The sequence below is a fragment of the Microtus pennsylvanicus genome, chromosome 2 (assembly GCF_037038515.1).
Source record: "Microtus pennsylvanicus isolate mMicPen1 chromosome 2, mMicPen1.hap1, whole genome shotgun sequence".
NCBI lineage: Eukaryota > Metazoa > Chordata > Mammalia > Rodentia > Cricetidae > Microtus > Microtus pennsylvanicus.
This window is the reverse complement of record NC_134580.1, coordinates 7,863,020-7,885,712: the sequence shown is the minus strand read 5'-3', so window position 1 is coordinate 7,885,712 and position 22,693 is coordinate 7,863,020. Positions and strand designations below refer to the sequence as shown.

The 22,693-nt window shown below is 47.9% G+C and overlaps 2 protein-coding genes and 1 long non-coding RNA gene across 4 annotated transcripts; 2 read left to right on the top strand and 1 right to left on the bottom strand.

The window, feature by feature from the left end:
- Positions 1 to 219: 219 nt before the first annotated feature.
- On the top strand, positions 220 to 13,019 carry Cby1 (chibby 1, beta catenin antagonist). Of its 2 annotated transcripts, none has more exons than XM_075959881.1 (5): positions 220 to 322; positions 2,644 to 2,755; positions 10,724 to 10,829; positions 10,911 to 11,029; positions 12,331 to 13,019. In XM_075959881.1, the coding sequence occupies exons 2-5, from the start codon at positions 2,678 to 2,680 to the stop codon at positions 12,409 to 12,411; spliced, it is 384 nt and encodes a 127-aa protein (XP_075815996.1). In that variant the 5' UTR covers positions 220 to 322; positions 2,644 to 2,677; the 3' UTR covers positions 12,412 to 13,019. The 2 variants fall into 2 exon arrangements, with proteins under 2 accessions (XP_075815996.1, XP_075815997.1); XM_075959882.1 differs by having other exon boundaries at positions 261 to 322; positions 2,647 to 2,755.
- A 5,166-nt stretch (positions 13,020 to 18,185) lies between these two features.
- LOC142844692 (uncharacterized) lies at positions 18,186 to 19,683 on the bottom strand. The gene is made up of 3 exons (XR_012909761.1): positions 19,610 to 19,683; positions 19,321 to 19,424; positions 18,186 to 18,381 (listed from the first exon to the last, which is right to left on the bottom strand). It is a non-coding gene; the product is annotated as an uncharacterized LOC142844692 (long non-coding RNA).
- Positions 19,684 to 19,999: 316 nt separating this feature from the next.
- On the top strand, positions 20,000 to 21,664 carry Tomm22 (translocase of outer mitochondrial membrane 22). The gene is made up of 4 exons (XM_075959880.1): positions 20,000 to 20,158; positions 20,322 to 20,440; positions 20,787 to 20,904; positions 21,010 to 21,664. Exons 1-4 carry the CDS (start codon positions 20,042 to 20,044, stop codon positions 21,082 to 21,084), a joined length of 429 nt encoding a protein of 142 aa, XP_075815995.1. The 5' UTR covers positions 20,000 to 20,041; the 3' UTR covers positions 21,085 to 21,664.
- The last annotated feature ends 1,029 nt before the right edge of the window (positions 21,665 to 22,693 follow it).

Sequence of the window (22,693 nt, the reverse complement as noted above, 5' to 3'; positions counted from 1 at the left end):
CGGCGCTACCTGGGGGCTAAACCAACGTGTCTACTCGCCCTGCCTACACCATTTGGTGTAAGAGTAACTCCAGAACACTTTCCCAAGGTCTTCCGCGCTCGCTGAAGCAGAGGGAACCCGCGGGAGCCCCGCTGCTCCGCGGAGGCTCCTCTGGGACGTGGCTCCCCCTCCATCCTCAGTGGTAGAGGCCATAGCCGCCGCGCATGCGCGCGATGGGAACCCGGCGCCGGCCAATCGCCTTCTCGACGGTTGACGCGACGTGGGCGGATCCTTGCAGAAGGCTTGGGGAGAGCTTTGGACTCCGGCTTCCCAGACGCGCCAGGTACGTCTGGGAGCGCTGGGCAAAGGCCGGGGCCAGCCCGGGAGTGGGGGGCGCCCAGGTTCCCCTAGAGAGGGTGGCGGCCAAGCCGGGTGGTTTGCGGGCGCATCCTGCGACGGTGACTCGCATCCTGGGACGGTGTTTTTGACCCATCACCTGAAGGATTTCTCCTAACTGGTACTGAACTCCTATGGTCCTGTGGCCTGTGCGCCTGCAGACACGCAACTGGCTGACCCTTTTGCCTTTGAGAACCAAAGATTCTCCCTTTACTTTCTTGTCGGAGTGAAGATAATGCATTTTATAACCTGATGCGAACTAAAGCTTCGCACAATAAGTACAGTTCCCTGTAGAGGGGCACAGCTTGATCTGCTTCCCAGGGTTATGGTGAGCATCAAATGCTCCAACAACTTGTAAATAAGAAAACACTCCTCGCCTACAAACTGGGTGCTTTTATTATTCCTGGTTATAATTAAGAGACTCGAGAGCTGGAGAGATGGCTCAACGTCTAAGAGCACAAGTTGCTGTTGGAGAGAAACCAGATGGATTCAATTCCCAGCTCAGGACGGCCAGTAGCACCAGTTCCAGGGATCTGCAGACCTAAGGCACATGGTACACAGACTTACACGGAGGCAAAACATCCATACATATTAAAACAATAACAAAAAATAAAGCAGTTGAGGCTCTTCAGCGATAAAATGCTGGAATCCCGCTGAGGGTGAGCAGCGGTGTTGGTTGGAAACCAGGTATAGCCTCATAACTTTCTTGATCCTGAGCCCTTCCTATGAGAAGGCTTCACTAAAGAACCCTAGGACTAAAGGTGTCTGATCAAAGGCAGATGTATCTCTGTGAGTTTGAGGCCAGCCTGGTCTACGGAGTGCACTCCAGGGCTACACAGAGAAACCCTGTCCCAACAAACAAAAACAAAACAAAAAAGAAACCTAGGATCTCAGCAGAGTTGATCGTAAAGTCATCCAGAGAGTCTCGTAGGGTGTTGCTACGGCTTGCACTCACTCTGTAGAAGGGTGTGTGAGAGAGAGTTCCAGATTTGTGAAGGGAACTGGAGGAAAGGCTCAGGAAATAGGAGTGCTCACTGCACAGGCATGGTGACCTGAATCCAAGTCCCCAGCACCCCAGGAAAAAGCCCGTGGCGGACTCCACACTGGTACTCCCAGCACTGTCGGGGGCAGAGAGAGGACTGCCTGGACTTGCTGGCCACAAGTCTAGCTCCAGGTTCAGTGAGAGACCCTGCCAAGGGACTGTGACAGGAGGCAATAAAGCAGCACACCTGGTGTCTTCTTCTGGACTCCGTACAAGCACGCACACACATAGACACACGCACACACCTGCAGGTGCATGTGCATACAGCACATAAACACGTACATTAAAAAAACTACCCTGGAGCCTTGTGGTTTTAAAACTTCTCCTTATTTGTTATTCTTAAATTAGAAAGATGCCAGGCAGTGGTGACACATGCCTTTAATCCCAGCACTAGGAGGCAGAGGCAGACAGATCTCTGGGTTCAAGGCCAGCCCGGTCTACAGAGTGAGTTCCAGGAGAGCCAAGACTATACAGAGAAATCCTGTCTTGAAGAAAAAAAAAAAACAAGCAAACAAAAAACCCTTGACCTCTTCCCAGAAGCTAAGCGATGTGACTTTTACAAGCACAGGAGGTTGGGATTGACGCTGTATATGGTGACAGTGTAGTTGTCAGTTCCACCATGGCTCTCTCCTTTCCTTGAGACCACCTTACCTCTCATAACAGGACAAGGGGCTTGACACAGGGACCAAGTGATAAGCATCACTGTCAGCTGGGAATGAAGTACCAGTGTAGCTTCGCAGCTTTAGAATTGTGTGTATGCAGAAGTTAGAGTTCCTGGTCCATCTCTGACTGGCTTATGGGATAGAAATTTCATTCCTTGGTCCACACTGTAGTTCTGGTGAGGCCAACTTGGGACAGGTTTGCCTGACGCTAACATAACTGTGAAGCCACACAAAGTTTGGTTCAAATGCCCATTCCCACTGAAGACCTTAGCTTTCTAAATGTCACCAACCAAATGGGGTGAAGAGGAGGGGCTTGTCAAGGGGTGTTTGTGAGTTAAAGGAGATTGTGCAAAGGCATTGGCATCCTGCACAGCACATAAAAAGCATCCAACACATGGGAGCTCCTGCCAGGACTTCTGGGACCTCAGACAGCCTTCCTTTGCTGTTCTGTCTAAATGGACAACTCTTCCCAGTGATAGTGCCAGGGTTGGTAATTGCCAGTGGTTAAAATATTTCCATGATTTGAGAACAATGAAGTAACGTCACTGATCTGTTTGACCCTAGAAGGAAGTGCTGGTGTTTCCTCCTCAAGTCAGAAATGCCTCTCTTTGGGAGTATATTCAGCCCAAAGAAGACCCCGCCTCGGAAGTCGGCCTCCCTCTCCAACCTGCATTCTGTGAGTGGATTGGGGCACAGGTGGTCTCGGGTGGACAGATAGCACTGGAGGGCATGCTGTCGGTGGAATTTTCTGTGCCACCAGCCAGCTCCCAAATAACCACACAGACTTATTAATTATACATGCTCGACTGGTGGCTCAGGCTTGTTTCTAACTAGCTCTTAGAGCCTACATTAACCCATTCCTATTAACTTACTTGCTGCTATATCGCTTATGCCCTGTTACCTCATCTTATACACGTCCTGCTTCCTCTGCATCTGGCTGGTGACTCCACCCCTGTCCACAAGTCCCATCTAACCTCTTCCTGCCCAGCTATTGACCATTTAGCTCTTTCTTAAACCAATGAGATCAACACAGTGTTCAAAAGATTGTTCAACAACAGCATTCTTTTTTTTTTTTTTTTTGATTTTTCGAGACAGGGTTTCTCTGTGGTTTTGGAGCCTGTCCTGGAACTAACTCTTGTAGACCAGGCTGGTCTCGAACTCACAGAGATCCACCTGCCTCTGCCTCCCGAGTGCTGGGATTAAAGGCGTGCACCACCACCGCCTGGCCATCAACAGCATTCTTTTAGTTTATATTATTACTCAAGTTTAAATTCCTGTGTGGCAGTTACTGTCGGAGTTTATTCAAGACCCCACTAGGACAGCCAGCCAGCCAGACAGCCTCATTCTGATTTTGGTCCCAGGTGACGATGTCCAATCTGATTTATATTTTAGTTCCAAAACTTGTTTAAGAATTAATTTCAGTGGGCTGGAGAGATGGCTCAGTGGTTAAGAGCATTGTCTGCTCTTCCAAAGGTCCTGAGTTCAATTCCCGGCAACCACATGGTGGCTCATAACCACCTGTAATGAGGTCTGGTGCCCTCTTCTGACCTGCAGACATACACACAGACAGAATATTGTATACATAACAAATAAATAAATATTTGTTGTTGGTTTTTTTTTTTTTTTTGGTTTTTCGAGACAGGGTTTCTCTGTGGCTTTGGAACCTGTCCTGGAACTAGCTCTGTAGACCAGGCTGGTCTCGAACTCACAGAGATCCGCCTGCCTCTGCCTCCCGAGTGCTGGGATTAAAGGCGTGCGCCACCACCGCCCGGCATAAATAAATATTTTTAAAAAAAGAATTAATTTCAGTCATGTTTAAAGATCAGATTCAAGTGGGTGTAGTGGTACACTTTTAATCTCAGCAGTCAGGAAACAGAAGCAGGTGGACCACTGTGAGTTCCAGACCAGCCTGGTCTACATATAGAGTTCTAGGACACCCAGGGCTGCAGGACGAGACCCTGTCTCAAAAAAAAAAAATTCAGGAACTTGCCATTAAGGGCATTTGTTGCTCTTGCAAAGAGAGAGAGAGAGAGAGAGAGAGAGAGAGAGAGAGAGAGAGAGAGAAGAGAGAGAACCTGGGTTGGGTTCCCAGCACCCTCATGGTGACTTAAAACCATCTGTATCTCCAGTTACCAAGGATCCAGCACCCTCTTCTGGCCTCTAGTGGCACTGCACTTACAAGGTTCACCTACTTACATGCTGGCAGAACACTCATACACATAAAATAAAAACAAATCTTTTGTTATTGTTGTTGCTTTGAGAACAGAGTCTCTTTGTGTAGTCTTGGCTGACCCAAGCTGTCTATGTAGACAGGGACAAACTCAGACTGCCCGCCTCTGCCTCTGGGATTAATGGTGTGCAACCCCACACCCTACCAAAAAACAAAACTTTAAAAACAGGATGAGCCGGGTGGTGGTGGCGCATGTCTTTAATCCCAGCACTTAGGATCTGAGTTGGAGGCCAGCCTGGTCTACAGAGGGAATTTTAAGGCAGCCAGGGCTACACAGAGAAACTCTGTCTTAAAAAACAAAGCAAAACAAAACCCTTCTGTCTTTGAGTGGCTCAGAGCCCACCCTCCCTGCAGTTTTGGAGCCACCCAGACAAATGCTGTGACAAGGGAACGCAATGTGAAATACTGTGGTGCACGGAGTCCTGGGGGCTCAATGGTGACTTGTTATTACAGGACAGTGACCAGGTCCTCATGGCCTTGTCCTCTGTACGCCTTTTGCTTCAGCCACCCATCCTTACAGGAGCCTCCTATATGCATGCTGCTTCACCTGCCCAGGGTCATCTTCCCTGCCCATCAGTTCTGTGACAGCTAGCTGAGAACTCTGTACATCAGGCAGTCTCTTGGGTGCTGGGTATGAAATAAGAAGAGGGGGCATGGCCTGGTAGTATAATTCCAGGTACTTGGGAGGCTGAGATAGGATTACAAGATCAAGGCCTGCCTGGGTACCTCAACAAGGCCCTCTCAAAATGTATAATACTTTTTAAAGGGGATTCCAGAGGAATGGAGAGATGACTCAGATGAGAAAATATGAGGACCTAAGTTCAGTCCCCAGAACCAACATTTTAAAAACTAGCCAGAGGCTGGAGTGACAGCTTAGTGGTTAAGAGCACTCGTTGCTCCTGCAGAGGACCCAGGTCTGATTCCCAGGACCCACGTGGGGCTTCATGACCATCTGTAACTCCAGGTCCAAGAACCCATTGCCCTCTCCTGCCCTCCACAGGCACCAAGCATGCACTTGGTGCACATACATGCATGGAGACAAGACACAAACAAATGAATCTAGTGTTAGAAATATAATAAATTTAAAAATCCTGGCATTATGGCATGTGAATGGGGGTGGGGCACAGGAAGAAGACATGGGGCTGAGGACAAGAGGGTCCCTGGGGCTCGCCAGCCAGCCAACCTGGCCTGCTTGCTGAGCTTCAGGCCGTTGAGAGAATGTCTCTCAACATAGGTGCTGAAGAAGGGCAGGGTGGAGGAGACGGGAATGGTGGACAGTTATCAGGAAAATGCAGAGAAGAAGGGAAAATGCCATCAGGATAGCTAATACCCTAGATGCTAATTTTTTTATTTTTGTGGGGGGTAAAGTTGAGAGAGGATCTCTCTGTATAGCCCTGGGAGTGCTGGAACTTGCTCTATAGGCCAGGCTGGCCTCAAACTCAGAGATCCACTTGCCTCTGCCTCTGCCTTCTGAGTGCTGGGATTAAAGATATGTGTCACCATGCCTGACCTAATATTTTTTAATGTGGATAGTGCCTGAGAAATGACATGTGATGTTGTTCTCTGGCATCTACACCTGTATACACATTACCTGCACATACATGAATACACACACACACACACACGGCAAGGAATATAGCTCACTGGTAGAGCACTTGCCTAGAACATTCAAGTCCCAGTAGCAAAAATAAAGAGGCAGTGAGCAGATATCTTAATCTTAATGAGGAGGGTGGCATGGAAACAAAGCTGTCCCTTTAAATAGGGTGATCAAAGAAGTCCCAACTGAGCAACAGACATTTCAGCACATACTTGAAGGACTTCCTCCCTTTTTGTGTGTGTTCTCTGAGAGTGTGTATGTATTCTGTGTGTCTGTGTGTGTGCACATGCTCTGTGTGTATGTGTGTGCATGTGTGTGCACATGTGTGCATGCTCTGGAACCCATTGTTTGGTCCTGCTTCTTGAGCTACTTATGTCTCCCTCACAGGGCCAAAAGCTCCTCTCTGGAAAAGCTGGTCATACTCACTTCTGAATGCTCGGAAACCGGGCCTGACTCGGGAGACTTTGGAGAGCTCTGTCAATGAATACAGAAACTGACTGTCACATTAAATAATAAGCCCTGGCAGGGACTGTTAGGATTTTATGCTCCTTCACAACTATGTTCTTTCATATTAAGCAAACTACAAATTTCCTTATTATAATGTAGTGATGCAGGAGGGAATCAATAAAGCCAAGTATCCTTACGTGTATACAGATGTACAACGGATTCTTTGAACTGTAAAGTAGATGTAAAAAATTCAGTTTACAAATTACAGCCTAGGGGCTAGAGAGATGGCTCAGTGGTTAAGAGCATTGCCTGCTCTTCCAAAGGTCCTGAGTTCAATTCCCAGCAACCACATGGTGGCTCACAACCATCTGTGATGGAGTCTGGTGCCCTCTTCTAGCCTGCAGGCATACACACAGACAGAATATTGTATACATAATAAATAAATAAATATTAAAAAAAACAACAAATTACAGCCTATATAGCCTTTCTGGAAACATCCAAGCTTAGAATAGAGCGGTTCTTCCCTCTTATAATTTAAAGTGGGTGGGTGGGTGGGCACTTGTGCACGGAGGCCAGAAGAGGACACTGGGTCTCCTGCTTTACCAGTAATTCTCTGCCTTATTACCTTGAGACAGGTCTCATTCTGAACCTGCAACTTGTCATTTTTAGCTAGGCTTGTCACCAGCAAACCCCACTGAGCCTCCTTTCTCCCATCTACCTCCCCCTGTATATACATCACTGGGATTTATAGACACATGTGGTCACATCTGGCTTTTTATGTGGGTGCTGGGAACTAAAACTAGGTCAGCCTGTTAGTACAGCAAGCACTCTTACCCACTGGGCAGGTTTCCTAGCCTCTTTTTTAAATGTTTGCTGTATATCATTTGATAATCTAGCCTTGTGAAGTATTTCAAGTACTGACAGGTGTAGTAATATGGGGTGGCGGCGGCAGGGTTGCGTCGCCAAGACCCCAGCCACCTGGCTCTGCCCGGCTAGCTTATGCCCCAAATAATTACACGGACACTGTATTCTTTTAAACACTGCTCTGGCCCATTTCTAATCATCTGTGTAGCGCCCCTAGGTGCGCTTACCGGGAAGATTCTAGGCCTAAGTCCATCCTGGGTTGGAGCTTCATAGCGTGCGTCTTCCCTGGAGCAGGTAGCATGGCGTCTCTCTGAAGGCGTCTGCTCTGGAGAGGAGAGCTGTGGAGTCTGACCTCACTTCCTCTTCCTCCCAGCGTTCTGTTCTGTTTACTCCACCCACCTAAGGGTGGGCCTATCCAATGGGCCTAGCAGTTTCTTTATTGCTTAGCTAATGAAATCAACAGATTGATATGACACTCCCACATCACTTCCCCTTTTTCTGTTTAAACAAAAAAAAGGAAGGCTTTAACCTTAACATAGCAAAATTACATATAACAAAACAGTTATCAAGTAAAAGTTACATCAGAAACATTTATACATATAACAAAATTGACCTTAAATCTCTATAAATAAAGCAAAATCTATACTAATGCAAATTATTCATACCTATATCATATCCCCCTTTAAATGTAAAAGAACGTTTATAAACCATATTTGGGAACATGGGCGCAGTTTTTTCTCTCCAAACTGCTTCCTGCTGAATGGGGGCGTCGTTAATTAGGTCTTTCATAGTATAACCTGTGTGCTAGTTTTATCTCAGTTGGCAGTTGAGCGAAGCAATTTTCTGAAGATGTTCACAGCAACCCTTCAGGAGGACGTGGTCCATCATACCAAATCGGAATAGAAGAAATCCATAGAGTCTCATCCTCTGTGAAAACAAAAGAAGACTCTCTCCCAAGCATCATATCCTTAGACCCAAATTCTGAAATCATACCCTCATGATATCCGTTCTGGTTTAGCTTGGCAGCCCATGTAATGAAATGTCTCTCTGTACTTAGCTCCTTCACAGTCAAAAATTTTAAAGAAAACACAATGTACATAATCCAGACTTTCTGTGAATTTTTCATTTTTACGCGGCTTATTTTTCTTTATTTATTTTAATCTCTTAACTATCTGTACTCTGTCTCTTTAAAGACTTTACTTTTACTTTTTTCTTTTTAAACCATTAACTTTATTCTCTATATTCTTTTTCTTCTCTCTCCCAAGCCAACGTACATTCATCCAACAGTGTGACTCATTTAGCGGTCTGAATCTGTCCTATTGTGAATCTGCAATTTTTTACTATCCAGGAGCACTTTTGATTTGCACCTTTAAATCACTAGGCGCTTAGCTGTGACATTCCTACGTTAACTTTTTGCTTTTTGAACATATATCTTTGACCTGGCTGTCTTTGAACTCTCGGAGATCAGCCTGTCTCTGCCTTCCAGGCATTGGGATTAAAGGTGTAGCTACTACACCTTGAACTCACAGAGATCTGTTCGTCTCTGCCTTCTAGGCACTGGGATTAAAGGCGTGTGCTACCACACCTTGAAGTCACAGAGGTCTATCTCCCTCTGCCTCCCAAGTGTTGGGATTAAAGGTGTGTACTAGGACACAAAACAACTCTCTTCCTTTTTTTGTTTTTTGCTTTAAGAACTTCAACTTTCAGCTTGCATATTTTTTTAACACACTTTAAACCATTCAGAAATTTTCTCTGTCTTTGAATCTCTCTTTACTGTATATCTCTTTTTCTGACCACAAGAGCCTTTAATTTACCAAGCAATATCAGTAGGACTAAAGGCGTGGCTTTACCAGCTAGATCCAGTCCATTCCTTAGCTTTTCAGCCTCTTGGCTGAGGTACTGGCTGTAGCCATGTTTATAGCATTTCAAGGTCCCTGCCAGCCAGCAAGCTATAACAGACAACACTCAAGTCCTCTCTCAGTAGCCGGCCCTCCTGCCTCAAACAGTCAGAGTTTGCCCAGGCAGGATGGCCCAGAAAGCTGGCATTTTTAAACAACACAGGTTTGTTCCTGCTGCTGAGTCAGGAAAATTTCAAAATGGAGGACGTACCATTTTGTGCTAGCTCTGGGGCCACCAGGTAGGAGTGGCACTCAGCACTTTAATTCTGAGACTGAGTGTGCAGCACAGAAATTCTTTTCATCCAAGTTACATCCAAATCTGACACGCAGAGCACTGTGCAGTCTGAAAACACGTCTCTGTAGGGCGGCAGGAATCCGCCATGCTCTTCCGCCTGCCTAAACCTGATTCTGCCTTCTTCCCAGGAGCAGGCGGGGAGCTCTGAGTCATCGCACGGTCTCAGAGCACTCTCCTTCCGATCCCAAGCGGGAACACAAACATAAAGCCAGAGTTTGCACTGGCGGCACAGCCCCAGGAAGCCACGCTTTGAAATGACACAGCGTTTTTCTGCTGCTGTTGCCAAATCAGGAAATCTCTCTACATCACGCCACCAACAAACAGCAAAAATCTGGGGGGCTGGAGAGATGGCTCAGTGGTTAAGAGCACCGACTGCTCTTCCAGAGGTCCTGAGTTCAATTCCCAGCAACCACATGGTGGCTCACAGCCATCTATAATGAGACCTGGCGCCCCCTTCTGGCATGCGGGCACACATGGAAGGCTGTACACATAATAAATAAATCCAAAAAAAAAAAAAATCTGTGTTAAACTCTCTCTCCCTTATTTTTAAGCCTTCTCAGGTTTTTTAAGTGGGTTTAGTTAGCCACACGTCTGGGCGTCATTTGTAGTAATATGAGGTGGCGGCGGCAGGGTTGCGTCCCCAAGACCCCAGCCACCTGGCTCTGCCCGGCTAGCTTATGCCCCAAATAATTACACGGACACTGTATTCTTTTAAACACTGCTCTGGCCCATTTCTAATCATCTGTGTAGCGCCCCTAGGTGCGCTTACCGGGAAGATTCTAGGCCTAAGTCCATCCTGGGTTGGAGCTTCATAGCGTGCGTCTTCCCTGGAGCAGGTAGCATGGCGTCTCTCTGAAGGCATCTGCTCTGGAGAGGAGAGCTGTGGAGTCTGACCTCACTTCCTCTTCCTCCCAGCGTTCTGTTCTGTTTACTCCACCCACCTAAGGGTGGGCCTATCCAATGGGCCTAGCAGTTTCTTTATTGCTTAGCTAATGAAATCAACAGATTGATATGACACTCCCACATCAGACAGGTGTGGCAGTACACTCAATCCCAGCACTCAGGAGACAGAGGCAGGTGGATCTCTGTGAGTTTGAGGCCAGCCTGGTCTACATAGTGAGTTCCAGGACAGCCAGGGCTACATAGTGAGACCATGACTCAAAAATAAATAAATAAATTATATATATATTTAAAGGTGCTAAGTACTGGTGGGAGGATAGACACCTGTTTGTTGGGTTTGGAACTAATGGGAGAAGCTGGGGTGAGAGCTCTTGTTCTGTGACTTCCTGAGCCATCATAGTCTCTTACCACAGTTAGATCGGTCAACGCGGGAATTGGAGCTGGGCCTTGACTATGGAACTCCTACCATGAACCTGGCGGGGCAAAACCTGAAGTTTGAAAATGGCCAGTGGGTAGCAGGTGAGAGGCCCTCCTGCAGCTTTGGTGATCAGGATAGCAGAAGGAATCCCCCTTTTCACTCCTGTTCCATGCTTCCTTTAGACACAGTGATTAGTGGAGGTGTGGATCGTAGGGAGACTCAGCGCCTGCGCAAACGGAACCAGCAGCTGGAAGAAGAGAACAATCTCTTGCGGCTGAAAGTGGACATTCTGCTGGACATGGTGAGCAAGGCCTAGGTGTCCCCTTCAAGGAAGCTCTGTCTTGAGTCAAGCCACTTAACTGATTTCCCAAGGGCTCATTTGCTGGGTACATAAAAGTCAACCTTGCCACTAAAAGCTGGAACAGGGATGTGTAACAATACCCACAATGCCTGTGCCTATAGAAGGGTGTCCTTTATAAGCAGAGGCTGGCATTGGCCCGGGGGAAGAGGTCTATCCAGTGGAGAGTTTCTCGGATGAAGAAGTATGTGAGCCGAATGCCCCAGGGTAGTGTCAGGAATGAAGATTATAATGAAGGCATCTCAGGTGGGGATGTTCGTTCATGGTATGGAGGTATCCTGCCTCACACAGACTAAGTTAGTGCCCAGTGCAGACCTGCTGAGTGTGCATACCCAATTAATGTCAGTCTCTTGTGTCTCCTGGGCCTGGCAGTGCTTGCACATAGTGATGGCAGACGTGATGGAGCTGATGGGAAGCTTTCTTGTCCTGCTGGCTAACTGCTGTTCACCTTAGCCAACAGCAGGGCAACTGGCCTCAGTGTAGCATGAATTCAAATGGGTCTTAATAATAAAAGCCCGGAGTCAGATATTGGGGGACATGCTGCGAGATCAGAGAGAAGGAGCAAAACCACAGCCATCTTACCTACTCAACTATCCAGCTGAAAAGAGACTAAGTTCCTGCTTGCTCCCACCTTATCACTTCCTGCTTGTCTGTACAGACCTCCAGACCTCTATGGTTAGCTAGCAGTAAGCTCCACCCTCTGATCTTCAGGCAAGCTTTATTTGTACAAACAAGATATCACTACACATCAAAGTAGCTCTTACTTCACAGAGCTAATGCAAGCCACACACTTGGTCTGGAAGTAGAGATCGCCCTCTGTCTTCATGATCAATGACAACTTCCTTCTGCTGTAAAGCCTAGTCAGAGATCCTGGTAAGGAAAGAAGCATCACTTTTAGAGCGTCCCATTCCCCTGACGTTTTTTACAGTATTGTTCCCTAGGCGCTTGTTCCCTAGGTGTCATTGCATGAGGAATACAAGTCAAAGTGATTTGCGGTCCCCTAACTGTAGAGTGCCCGGTATCTGTCATTTTCAGCCTTCACACGTGGTGTGCCACACAGCCGTAAATGACGGGAGTGCCAAGGGCTTGAATATGAATAATTCCTTTGACTGCCAAGGCTCTCCTGTGGAAGAGGCCAGCTGGGTGAGGAATGGCAGGCCTTTCCTTGGGGCCGAGTAGCTGTGCAAGCCGGCAGCATGGCCTGACATAGCTTCCTTTGTAACAGTCTGATGCTTCCCTTCCAGCTGTCAGAGACCACTGCCGAGTCCCACTTAAAGGACAAAGAACTGGACGAACTGAAGATCATCAACCGCAGGAGGAAGTGAAGAGCCTGGACAGGCTCGCTAGATTAGAAGTCACCACTGACCCCCGGGAAGGAGGATGTGGCAGAGCCCTTTGATTTTCAGTCAAATTAATAGACTTGCCCTGAGAGTGAGCATTCACAGACCCTAGCTCCCTTGGACTTGGGGACAGGGAGGTGGCATGGGATGGAAGAAACCAAGGTTCCAAGCCAGGGCCATAGCTTGGGAGGCACCACAGGCACACTGCCCAGGGTCTCAATCTAAAGCAAACCCCAGGCGGGTCTAGAAAATAGTTAGCCCATGGCTGCTCTCTGCAAGTGACAGCATACTGCTGTCCATTGTCTCAGAGTTGCTGTGTTCAGACAGTTGGCAGTTCACCTCTTCACACTGGGGTCTGGCACTAGTTCCAGTTCACACCAGTTCACATTCACGTGAGGGCTCACAGTAAGTGGCTCTGCATTCTCTGTCCTCTCCGGCCGTGCTCTCTCTGCCTTCAAAGAATCCCCATCCCCAAGTCCACAGCCTCTTCTGCCATCAGCTTCCCAGCAGCAACCTCTGCCCTCACAGCACATTGTGATTTACTCTGCTTTCTGTTTCGACTATTTTTATTTTTATTAAATGGTGTTCAATAATCTCTGTGTAGCAAAATAGGTAAACAAAAACAAAAACGAAACCAGTGTGGGTTCCCCAAAATGAGCAGAGCTGGGTTCTTTTTGTTGCTCCACCAAAAGAATTTTTAGAGTTAGGGAAACAGCACCTTGAAGTGGAAAGCCACCCTAGAAGAGAAATAATGACTTCGCGCTCAAATTCCGCTGCTTTAGGGAGCTGGCACTGGTGGCCCACTATATGGTCCAGACCTGGTGAGGAGTGGGTGGCATGGGAATCAGTGCCCAAGTCAGTGTGATCTAGTCTTATCTAGCCAGAGGGGAATCGCATTGTTAGAGTCGAGCAGGGGACACAGGTTGAGGCATGGAGCCCAGGGCTTTAAACTGGGGACTGCCTCAGTGGGTCCCTCCTTCTGGGCTGGTGTTGAGTCCGGCAGTAGGCTCAGTCCTTTGCACTCAGTCTCACACCCCCTCAGTTCAGCCCTGTTAGCTGTGCCCTAGGAGACAGTGTTCAGAGACCAGTTTGGAAACCGCTTCACACAACAGTGCAAGTGCCGGAGGCCTCTGAGTCCCAGCCCATGGTGACAGAAGGACAGCCTGCGCTGAGGCTTGGCTTACAGTTTCCTAACGGCCAGCAGAGCGCTGCAGGGGGATGGACAGAGGCGAAGGGAGAACTGCAGCTCACAGCCTCACTTCCTGACCCCCGAGCGAGTGCCTAACCTGAAGTCTACTCTGCACCCCTTTTTGTTTATCCAGACAGGGTTTCTCTGTGTAATCCTGACTATTCTGGAACTCTGTACCAGGCCTACCTCCATCTCATAGAGAGCCACCTGCCTCTGCCTCCCAAGTGCTGCCACAACCAGCAGCAGCCTCTTTTTTCATCTTTAATTCCATTACATTTTATTTATTTGTTTTTATGGGGTATGTTGTATGTGTCCCTCTGCTCCATGTGGAGGTCAGAGGACAAATTTCGGAGTCAGTTCTCTTTGTCCCATGTGGTCATGAGGATCAAATTCAGGTTGTCAAGTTGGTGACTTCTGTCCTTATCCCATGGGTCATCTTGCCAGCCCAAGTGAATACTTAGTACTAAAGAAATCCTGAAAGGATCCCGGTATGTTATATAAATAAGGATTATGGAGCAGTGGGGTTTACTGGTGTCCAGGCCACCTTTCAGCAACCATTTATTGAGAACTATGATGCTGAACATCTGTTTTTAATTCTCATGACATGAGTACTGTTCACCAGGTGACGAAACCGTTCTAGTGATGTGCTGGCTGAAAGAGAAAGGGATGCGGATGAACCCTTCGGGATCATGTGAGCCACCAAATCATGACACAGAGACTTACAGTTTTGAATACTTGGCCTAGCTTAAGCATGTTTCTGGCTAGTGCTTTTAACTTAACCTGTTTCTCTTTATCTACCTTTTGCCGCGGGACATATTTCTTCCTTTGTGTAGCTTTCGTTGCTTCTCTTCATCTGCCTGGCTTTTTGCCCCAGGTGTCCCTCCTCGTTCTCTCCTCTCATTTCTCTCTCTTCTCTCTCACCTAGATTTCTCTCTCTGTGTGTGTGTATATATACAGAGAGAGAGAGAGAGAGAGAGAGAGAGAGAGAGAGAGAGAGAGAGAGATTGTTTTGTTTTTCAAGATGGGGTTTCTCTGTGTAGTTTTGGAGCCTGTCCTGGAACTTGCTTGCTCTGTAAACCAGGCTGGCCTTGAACTCGCAGAGATCCGCCTGCCTCTGCCTCCCGAGAGCTGGGATTAAAGGTGTGCGCCACTACTGCTCAGCTTCAGCTATTTATTCTCTCTAAACACCAGCCCCACCAGTCCTTTCTCAGGTTCAGCTTTTTATCTGATCAATTGGGTGCCTTAGGCAGTCAAAGTGAAACAAAAGCAACACCTTCGTACAGGAAAGTAACATTCTGCAGCAAAAACAAATGTAACCCATCTTTCCCTATTTAAAATAATATTCCAAGCTGGGCGGTGGTGGTGCACGCCTTTAATCCCAGCACTTGGGAGGCAGAGGCAGGTGGATCTCTGTGAGTTCGGGACCAGCCTGATCTACAAGAGCTAGTTCCAGGACAGGATCCAAAACCACAGAGAAACCCTGTCTTAAAAAAACCAAAAATAAATAAATAAATAAATAAAATAATATTCCACAATAGGGTACGCTCAGATGTCCCAATGTTGTGACTCCCCCTGCCACCACTGGTACCTTAGGCAGGGTGCTGGAGCCAGTGTGATAGAGGGCAGCTGTGCGGTTAAGGACTTAGTTGAGCAGAAGGCCACCATTGCCCTCGTTGTGCAGGAGGAGCCGGTTGCAGGGGCCTAGACTGTTCCCACCACACAGGTGGAAACAGAAGAGCTGACGTTAGTGAACATGGGATTTGCACGTGGGGCTCACCAGGCTTTTTTTGACAGCCATATAGTTGCAGGAAGGGGCCAAGGGTGACCTTTGTTCTCAAAAATGTCTAGAAAACACAAAAACAAAACCCAGTCCTCACTGCCAGCCCTAGGTTCCTTGGGAAGACTAGTCTTGCTTTTTTTCCCCCACTTGAGAGGTATGTCTTTTTTTTTTTTTTTTTTTTTTTTTTTTTTTTTTTTTGCTTTGAGACAGGCTCTATCCTAGCTGTCCTGGAGCTGGGTATATAGACCAGGCTAACCTCCAACTTATAGAGATCCACCTGCCTCTGCCTCCTGAGTACTAGGGCCACCATGCTTAGCATGTCATTTTTTTTAATTTCATTTTTATTTTATTTTTTTAATTTTTTAAAATTTATTTATTATGTATACAACATTCCTTCCATGTATGCTTGCAGGCCAGAAGAGGGCACCAGATATCATTATAGGTGGTTGTGAGCCACCATGTGGTTGCTGGAAATTGATCTCAGGACCTCTGGAAGAGCAGTCAGTGCTCTTCTGAGCCATCTCTCCAGCCCCCAATATCATTTTTATTGATTCTTTGGGAATTTCACCTTATGCACCCCAATCCTGCTCCTTTCCCAGTCCCTCCATATTCACTCTTCACCCCTGTAGAAAAAAATTTTAAAAAGTTCAAAAACAACCACACCTGGCTCCTCCATTTTTACCTCTTCATTCCGCTCAGTTACGTTGGGAGCTGCAGGGTGCCACGCAATGGACCCTTTTGTCCACTCAGCTTTACTGGCAAATGTTCATTACAATGAATTGCTGGCCTCATTCAGGGCCTCTGGTTTCTGCTACACCATCAGCATCAGCACTGGAACCTCAAGACTCCTCTCCGATACCCTGCTGTTGCCCCAGTCAGAGATCCTGCTGCTAGGGTTCCACAGGACCAGTCCCTTCACACTCCAGCAGGACACAGATGGGGTAGATGCTGAGTGGGTCAGTCAAAGCTCTGGACGTGGGCTGGGTGGCAGATGATTTGGTCAGTCCAGGCAGCTGGGGTAGAGCCAGCTCTCCTACGCCCATGCCATTGGGGCCATATCACTGAATGTAGGGCCAGCTCTCCCATGATGTGAGCAGTACCCACTCTTGCTGCAGTGACCAGCGAGGGGCAGGGTCAGCACAGGGAGGCGGCTGCTCAGCATGGCCCTCAGATTTCAGCATACTTGGTTCCTATGGCCCCCCATGGTAACATGGGCCACAGAGATCAACACTCCAACTACAGCAGGACCACAGACCCACACGACCCTCAGCAGCAGCTCCAACCCAGACCATCATGGCCCCAGGTAGCAAAACAGGCCACCCAGATCAGTATGGCCCTGACAGCAACATGGACTCAGGTGGCTGACCAGACCCCAAGTAGTGCACAGCCCTCAGTGGTAACAAGAGCAGTGGCCATCAACTTAAATCCCAGCTGCTGTAGGGCCATGGACAAAGCCCTTGAAAGGAGCGTGGGCCTGGATGTCACCATGGCCCTGGGTGGCAGTGCAGGCCACTCAGATCAGCATGGCCCTGGCGGTGTCAGGGCCCACGGATACCAACTTGGTCATGGGACGGCCCAGACCTTCGGCATCCATATGGCCTTTGGTGGCAACAATAGGCTGCAGACATAAACACAGACCCTTGCTGCAGTAGGACCATGGACAACCCAGACGTGGTTTTCAAGGACAGCCCAGGCCCGGAAGTCAGCACAGACAGCTCAGGCTCCAGCAGTAGGTGTGGCCCTCAGGCACCAACATGGCCCCAGGTGTTGAATTTCCTGTTTGAAGCCAAGCAGTGGTGGTGCACGCCTTTAATCCCAGTACTGGGCAGGCAAAGGCAGGCAGATCTCTGAGTTCAAGGCCAGCCTGGTCTATAGAGTGAGTTCTGGAAGCAGATAGTGCTACACAGCGAAACCCTGTCTTGAAAAACAAAACAAAAAAAAGTTTCCTTTTTGGTAGATATCTCCTTCAGGCTCTGGTTAAAATTCTCCCTCAAAGCCTTAGTCAGACTAGAAACTGACTAGTGCTATAACTGGCCATTATTTCTTGTAATCATCGCAATAGTCCCATGACATTTTGTGCTGAGTTGGACTAGGGAAGGGTTGTCACTGACAAGCCGAAACAGAAAGTTCTGTGGACGTGAGACAGTATTAGATGGAACAACCAGAGCAAATCTACACTTGAGTTTGCAGGTATAGGATGACTTTTACAGCCGTGGTTAGCTGCCCTCACCTCAAGTAAGAGCTCTACCTCCAGATTCAGATTCCGACAGGACACGGGGTGGCAGTTACTGTCGCCTCGAGGGAAGAGGCAGTGGAACAGCCAGAGCTGAGGGTTCTAGGACACCCTCCTCCTCTCCAGGTGGAGCATAACCTCTCACTGGAACTCTTAGAGGTCATTTTGTCTGTGTGACCTCTGACCTGGATTCCACTCACCGCGTGGTCTTTGCTGCTAGGCATTTGTTCTGGAAACCTGAAGCACTGGCTCCTCATTCCCCCCAGTTCTGGAGCTCTGACTTTTATCCTGGCTCAGGCTTCTCAGGCATCCCCAGCGGTCGGAAAGTGACATTGTATGATCCCACTATTTTCTGATTGCTTGGCAATTTTATAATTACTGAAAACCCTTTTCAAAAAACAATGCTGGATGTTGGTGACACGCCCCTTTAATCCCAGCACTAGGGAAGCAGAGGAAGGAGGATCTCTGTGAGTTGGAAGCCAGCCTTGTCTACAAAGTGAGTTCCAGGAAAGTCAGGGCTACACAGAGAAACCTTGTTTCGGAAAAAAAAAAACAATAGCAAAAACCCTTTATTATTAAACATATGTCTTAGGTATTTTTATTGCTGTGCAGAGACTCCATGACCACAACTCTTATAAAGAAAACATTTAATTGAGGGTGGCTCGCTTACAGTTTCAGAGGTCCAGTTATCATCATGGTGGGGAGCATGGCGGCATGCAGGCAGACATGGTGCTGGAGCTGAGAGTGCTGCATCTTGACTCAGAGACAACAGAAAGTCAACCAACTGTCATACAAAGAGACACTTGAGCAAAAGAAACCTCAAAGCCCGCCTCACAGTGACACACTGCCTCCAATAAGGCCATGCCTCCTAACAGTGCCACTCCCCTTTGGGGGCCATTTCTTGCAAACCACAACATACTTTTTTTTTAAATTCATATATGAGTTAGATATGATGTTGCATATGTTTGGTCTAAGCACTTTGGAGGGAGAAGCAGGTGGATTTCTATGATTTGGAGGCCTACATAGTTCCAGGACAGCCAGGGCCACATGAACCTAGTCTCAAAATAATTAATTAATAATAGCAGTAGGAGTAAAGTGAAGATGCCTGCTGCTAAGCCTGGATTTGATGCCCAGGACCCACACGGTCGAAGAAGAGTGTTGTGGGAAATTCACCAGATGGCTCAGACAGGGATTTAAGCCAATAGGAAGTCTTTATTAGCCAGCCGGTGACTACATTGGATGTTCAGGATCCCAGTGGTAGCACTGAGCTTTTAAGAACAAAAACCGTGTCCTGGGTTGACATGTTTCAGTTAACAAGAACAGTTAGCCAGAAGCAGAACTCCAGAAGTCAGAAAGCAAGGTCTGCACCTTTAGAGACTTTCCCAGAACTGTTGTCTTTGACGGATTAGGCCTTTGTTTCATTTTCCCCTCGTGGTGCTGTGTGCTGACTTTACAGCCTGAATGGCACTTCCATTATGGAGTCAGTTATGCTCTAAGCTGGAGCATACTAAGGTCTGGGACCCTGCTACAGATATAATCAGCTCCTCTAAGTTGTCCTCTGACCTCCATAAGCACCACATGCATACATGTACCAACACAAAATGAAAGCAATTTTTTAAAAAATAAGATTTAGTTTCTTCAATTATGTGTTGTTGGGGCTGGAGAGATGACTTAGCATTTAAGATCACTTACTGCTCTTCCAAAGGACTCAAGTTCAGTACCCAGCATCCATGTCGAGTGGCTCATGACTGTAACTCCAGCTCCAGGGATCAAAGGCTTCTGACCTCCAAGGGTACCTATACTCGTGCACATACACATAATATAAAATAAAAATTTTAAAGCATTCATTATTGATGGCTGAACGACACACGCATGTAATCCCTACACTTGGGAGACTGAGGCAAGAGAAATCTGAGGTTAGCTTAGCCTAGGCAAGACCTTGTCTCAATAAACAAGTAGAACCGTGTGGAACGGTGCACACCTTTAATCCCTTGGGAGGTAGAGGTAGATCTCTGCTACAAAGCGAGTTCCAGAACAGTCAGGGCTGTACATAGAAATCCTGTCTCTAAATGTATATATATATATATATATATACATATATATATATATATATATATATATATATATATATATATATATATATACACACACACACACATTATTTTTTCTTTTAAATATGCAGGTATCGGAGCTCAGCCCAGCCCAGCCCCAACTGCACAGAATAGCCTCTCTCCTTCAACATGCTGAGAGTTTTTGTATCCGCAGAGCCAAGAGGCGGGCGACTCCCAGGGGGCGAGACGGAGTTCCTCCTGCCGCTCTCTCACTCTAGCTAGCCCGGCTCGCTTCCGGAAGACGCTCTGTCCAGCGGCGATCCGTCTCGCCGGCTCCCTTCCGCTTCCGGTGTCCTACAGCCATGGCCGCCGCCGTTGCTGCTGCCGGCGCCGGGGAGCCTCTGTCCCCAGACGAATTGCTCCCGAAAGCCGAGGCGGAGAAGGCCGAGGAGGAGCTGGAAGAAGACGACGACGACGAGGTGCCCGGGTCTGCGGGGAGCGGGGCGGGAGCGGGCCGTCGGAGCGTGGGCACCGCGAGCCGGGAGGGCGGCCGATCCGCGCGGCAGGGAAGGGCCAGGCCCAGGGCTCGGCGACTCCGGTGCTGTTGCCGCTTCGCCAACGACCCTCACCTCCTCCACACAGCTAGATGAGACCCTGTCGGAGAGACTTTGGGGTCTGACGGAGATGTTTCCGGAGAGGGTCCGGTCCGCCGCCGGAGCCACCTTTGATCTCTCGCTCTTCGTGGCTCAGAAGATGTACAGGTAAGGAACGAATGTAGAGACACCGAGAGTGTGCATGGAGGAACTGGTGCCGTCAGAGGACACCGGGCCTCGGAAGCCACAGGGGGAGCTTGAGTGACCTTGGATTCATTGCAACACTCCGAGTGTGGTTCGCCTTCAGAGCGGAGTTCTTATCTGGCAGGACCGTTTTGGGAATTTTTTCATATTAACTAAGGGTTCTATATGCGAGACTTATAAGAACGTTACAGTAATCACTAGGTAACCACTGCTCCTCTTGGCGCTGCTAGGAGTTCGGTGGGGGGAATGGGTAGGGACACTTTGAGAAACATTGGGGGAGGTACGTCACCACACACACCTCCCTCTGCAGATTTTCCAGGGCAGCTTTGTGGATTGGGACCACCTCCTTTATGATCCTGGTTCTTCCTGTTGTCTTTGAGACAGAAAAGTTGCAAATGGAGCAACAGCAGCAGCTGCAGCAGCGGCAGGTGAGCACACGCTCTGGGCTCCGGGCCAGCGATGCAGGCCCGAGGTCTGGATTGTTTAACCTACTGAAACTATACAGTGTCTTAACACACTTTTCTCTTTTCCAGATACTTTTGGGGCCTAACACAGGGCTGTCAGGAGGAATGCCAGGGGCTCTACCTCCACTTCCTGGAAAGATCTAGATTATTACTTCAGAATTTGTCCGGGTGGGAGGACTTTGAAATTGAGTTGTGTTTGAACTGCTGATTGTTTGGACTTATTTTTTTTTAACTTTGGCGCATCAATCTATTTAGTCTGGTGGGCACTCTCTCCGTTTCTCATGGAGACTCCAGTTGCACCTGTGCCCTTCATCATGCTCTCACTTATTTCCCGGTCTGATGCTAGAGGACAGCCATGTGGAAGGTTATTCCACGTTATCCCTTTAGTAAACTGCTCCTGTCGAAGTTCTCACGTGCCCCTTGTGGGGAAGAAGTAAGCACCCCGACCCTTAAAGACACTTTTCTTAAGAAGAATGGGAATGTCTGGGGCATGTAAGCAGTGTGAAACTGACAAGATCCATTATAGCTGCCATTACAAAATGGTCAACGGGAATCCCTGTATGGTGGAGAGAAGGGAGGCTGGCTGTAGCTTTAGCCAGATGGGGACTGTGGTCTGAGCAGGCGCTCCTCCCTCTGCACAATTGGACCTGCGTGCTGTGTAAAAAAGAAGTCAGTGCTCACTTTTTGTATTTAAATATTAAAAGAACTCCAACTGAAAGTGTTATTGTTGTGTTTGTGATACGTATTTTAAACTGAGGCCATTTTAGAACGCCAGGGACAGCAGGCAGTAGTGGCACATGCCTTTAATTCCAGCACTTGGGAGGCAGAGGCAGGTGTATCTCTGTGTGTTTGAGGCCAGCCTGTTCTACAAAATGAGTTCCAGGACAGCTAGGACTGTTTGACAGAGAAACTCTGTCTTCCTCTATTCCTCCCCTGCCCCTCCCCCCAAAAAAGAGACAGGGACACCGCCTGCCAAATTTCTTCTTGCTTAAGCCAGCACCTCTATTCCAACCTTGTTTCATACATCTAAGGAACATTTCTTTCTGAACATGGTGTTGATTGTTGCCCTGAATCACTTCAGTCTCCCCTACAGAAAGTTGAAGGGCATGCTCTGTGGGTGTGCAGTCTACACATTACTTAGAAACTGTTTAAAGTATGTATTGCCTTCTGGTCTTGAGAGGAGATAGAGCTTGTTACCTCTTTTCTTGGGGATGGAATCTCTCCATAACCCAAGCTAGCCTTCATCTCAGTCCTGAGTGCTGAGGGGGGATTATAGGCATACACACCTGGTAAGGCTGATTTCTTTTGTTTTTCAAGACAGAGTTTCCTGGCTGTCCTGGAACTCACAGAGAGACAGAGATCCGCCTGCCTCTGCTTCTTGGAGTGACTAAAGGCCCGTGCCACCACCACTCAGCTTCCTTTTCTGTTTTTGTTTTTTTTTTAAAGTGAGCCTCTGGTAAATGGATCCTACTATTGTCCTATCTTTGAACCTTGAAGTTTTCCCACTCAATGTTGGTCTTTTGTTTTTCTCTTGAAACATGGTCTGTATGGACCAGGTTGGCTCAGGATTGCCTGCCTGCCTCTGCCTCGAGTGCTGGGATCAAACTTGTGCAACACCACACCCAGTGTGATAATTTATTATGCAGGTTTTCTGATCCTATTTTGTAATCAATTCCCAGTGGCATTGTATGATTGAGGAGGATGTACTATTTCCATGGGTTAAGGAACCTGTAGAAGGATCTGGATTCAAAGC

Excerpts from the sequence above, each read along its gene's own strand:
- Cby1 (XM_075959881.1), top strand. The coding sequence starts at position 2,678 with ATGCCTCTCTTTGGGAGTATATTCAGCCCAAAGAAGACCCCGCCTCGG. Across the intron at positions 2,756-10,723 it reads CCCTCTCCAACCTGCATTCT|TTAGATCGGTCAACGCGGGA; the intron begins GTGAGTGGATTG and ends CTCTTACCACAG. Across the intron at positions 10,830-10,910 it reads AAATGGCCAGTGGGTAGCAG|ACACAGTGATTAGTGGAGGT; the intron begins GTGAGAGGCCCT and ends TGCTTCCTTTAG.
- Tomm22 (XM_075959880.1), top strand. The coding sequence starts at position 20,042 with ATGGCCGCCGCCGTTGCTGCTGCCGGCGCCGGGGAGCCTCTGTCCCCA. Across the intron at positions 20,159-20,321 it reads AAGAAGACGACGACGACGAG|CTAGATGAGACCCTGTCGGA; the intron begins GTGCCCGGGTCT and ends TCCTCCACACAG. Across the intron at positions 20,441-20,786 it reads GTGGCTCAGAAGATGTACAG|ATTTTCCAGGGCAGCTTTGT; the intron begins GTAAGGAACGAA and ends CTCCCTCTGCAG.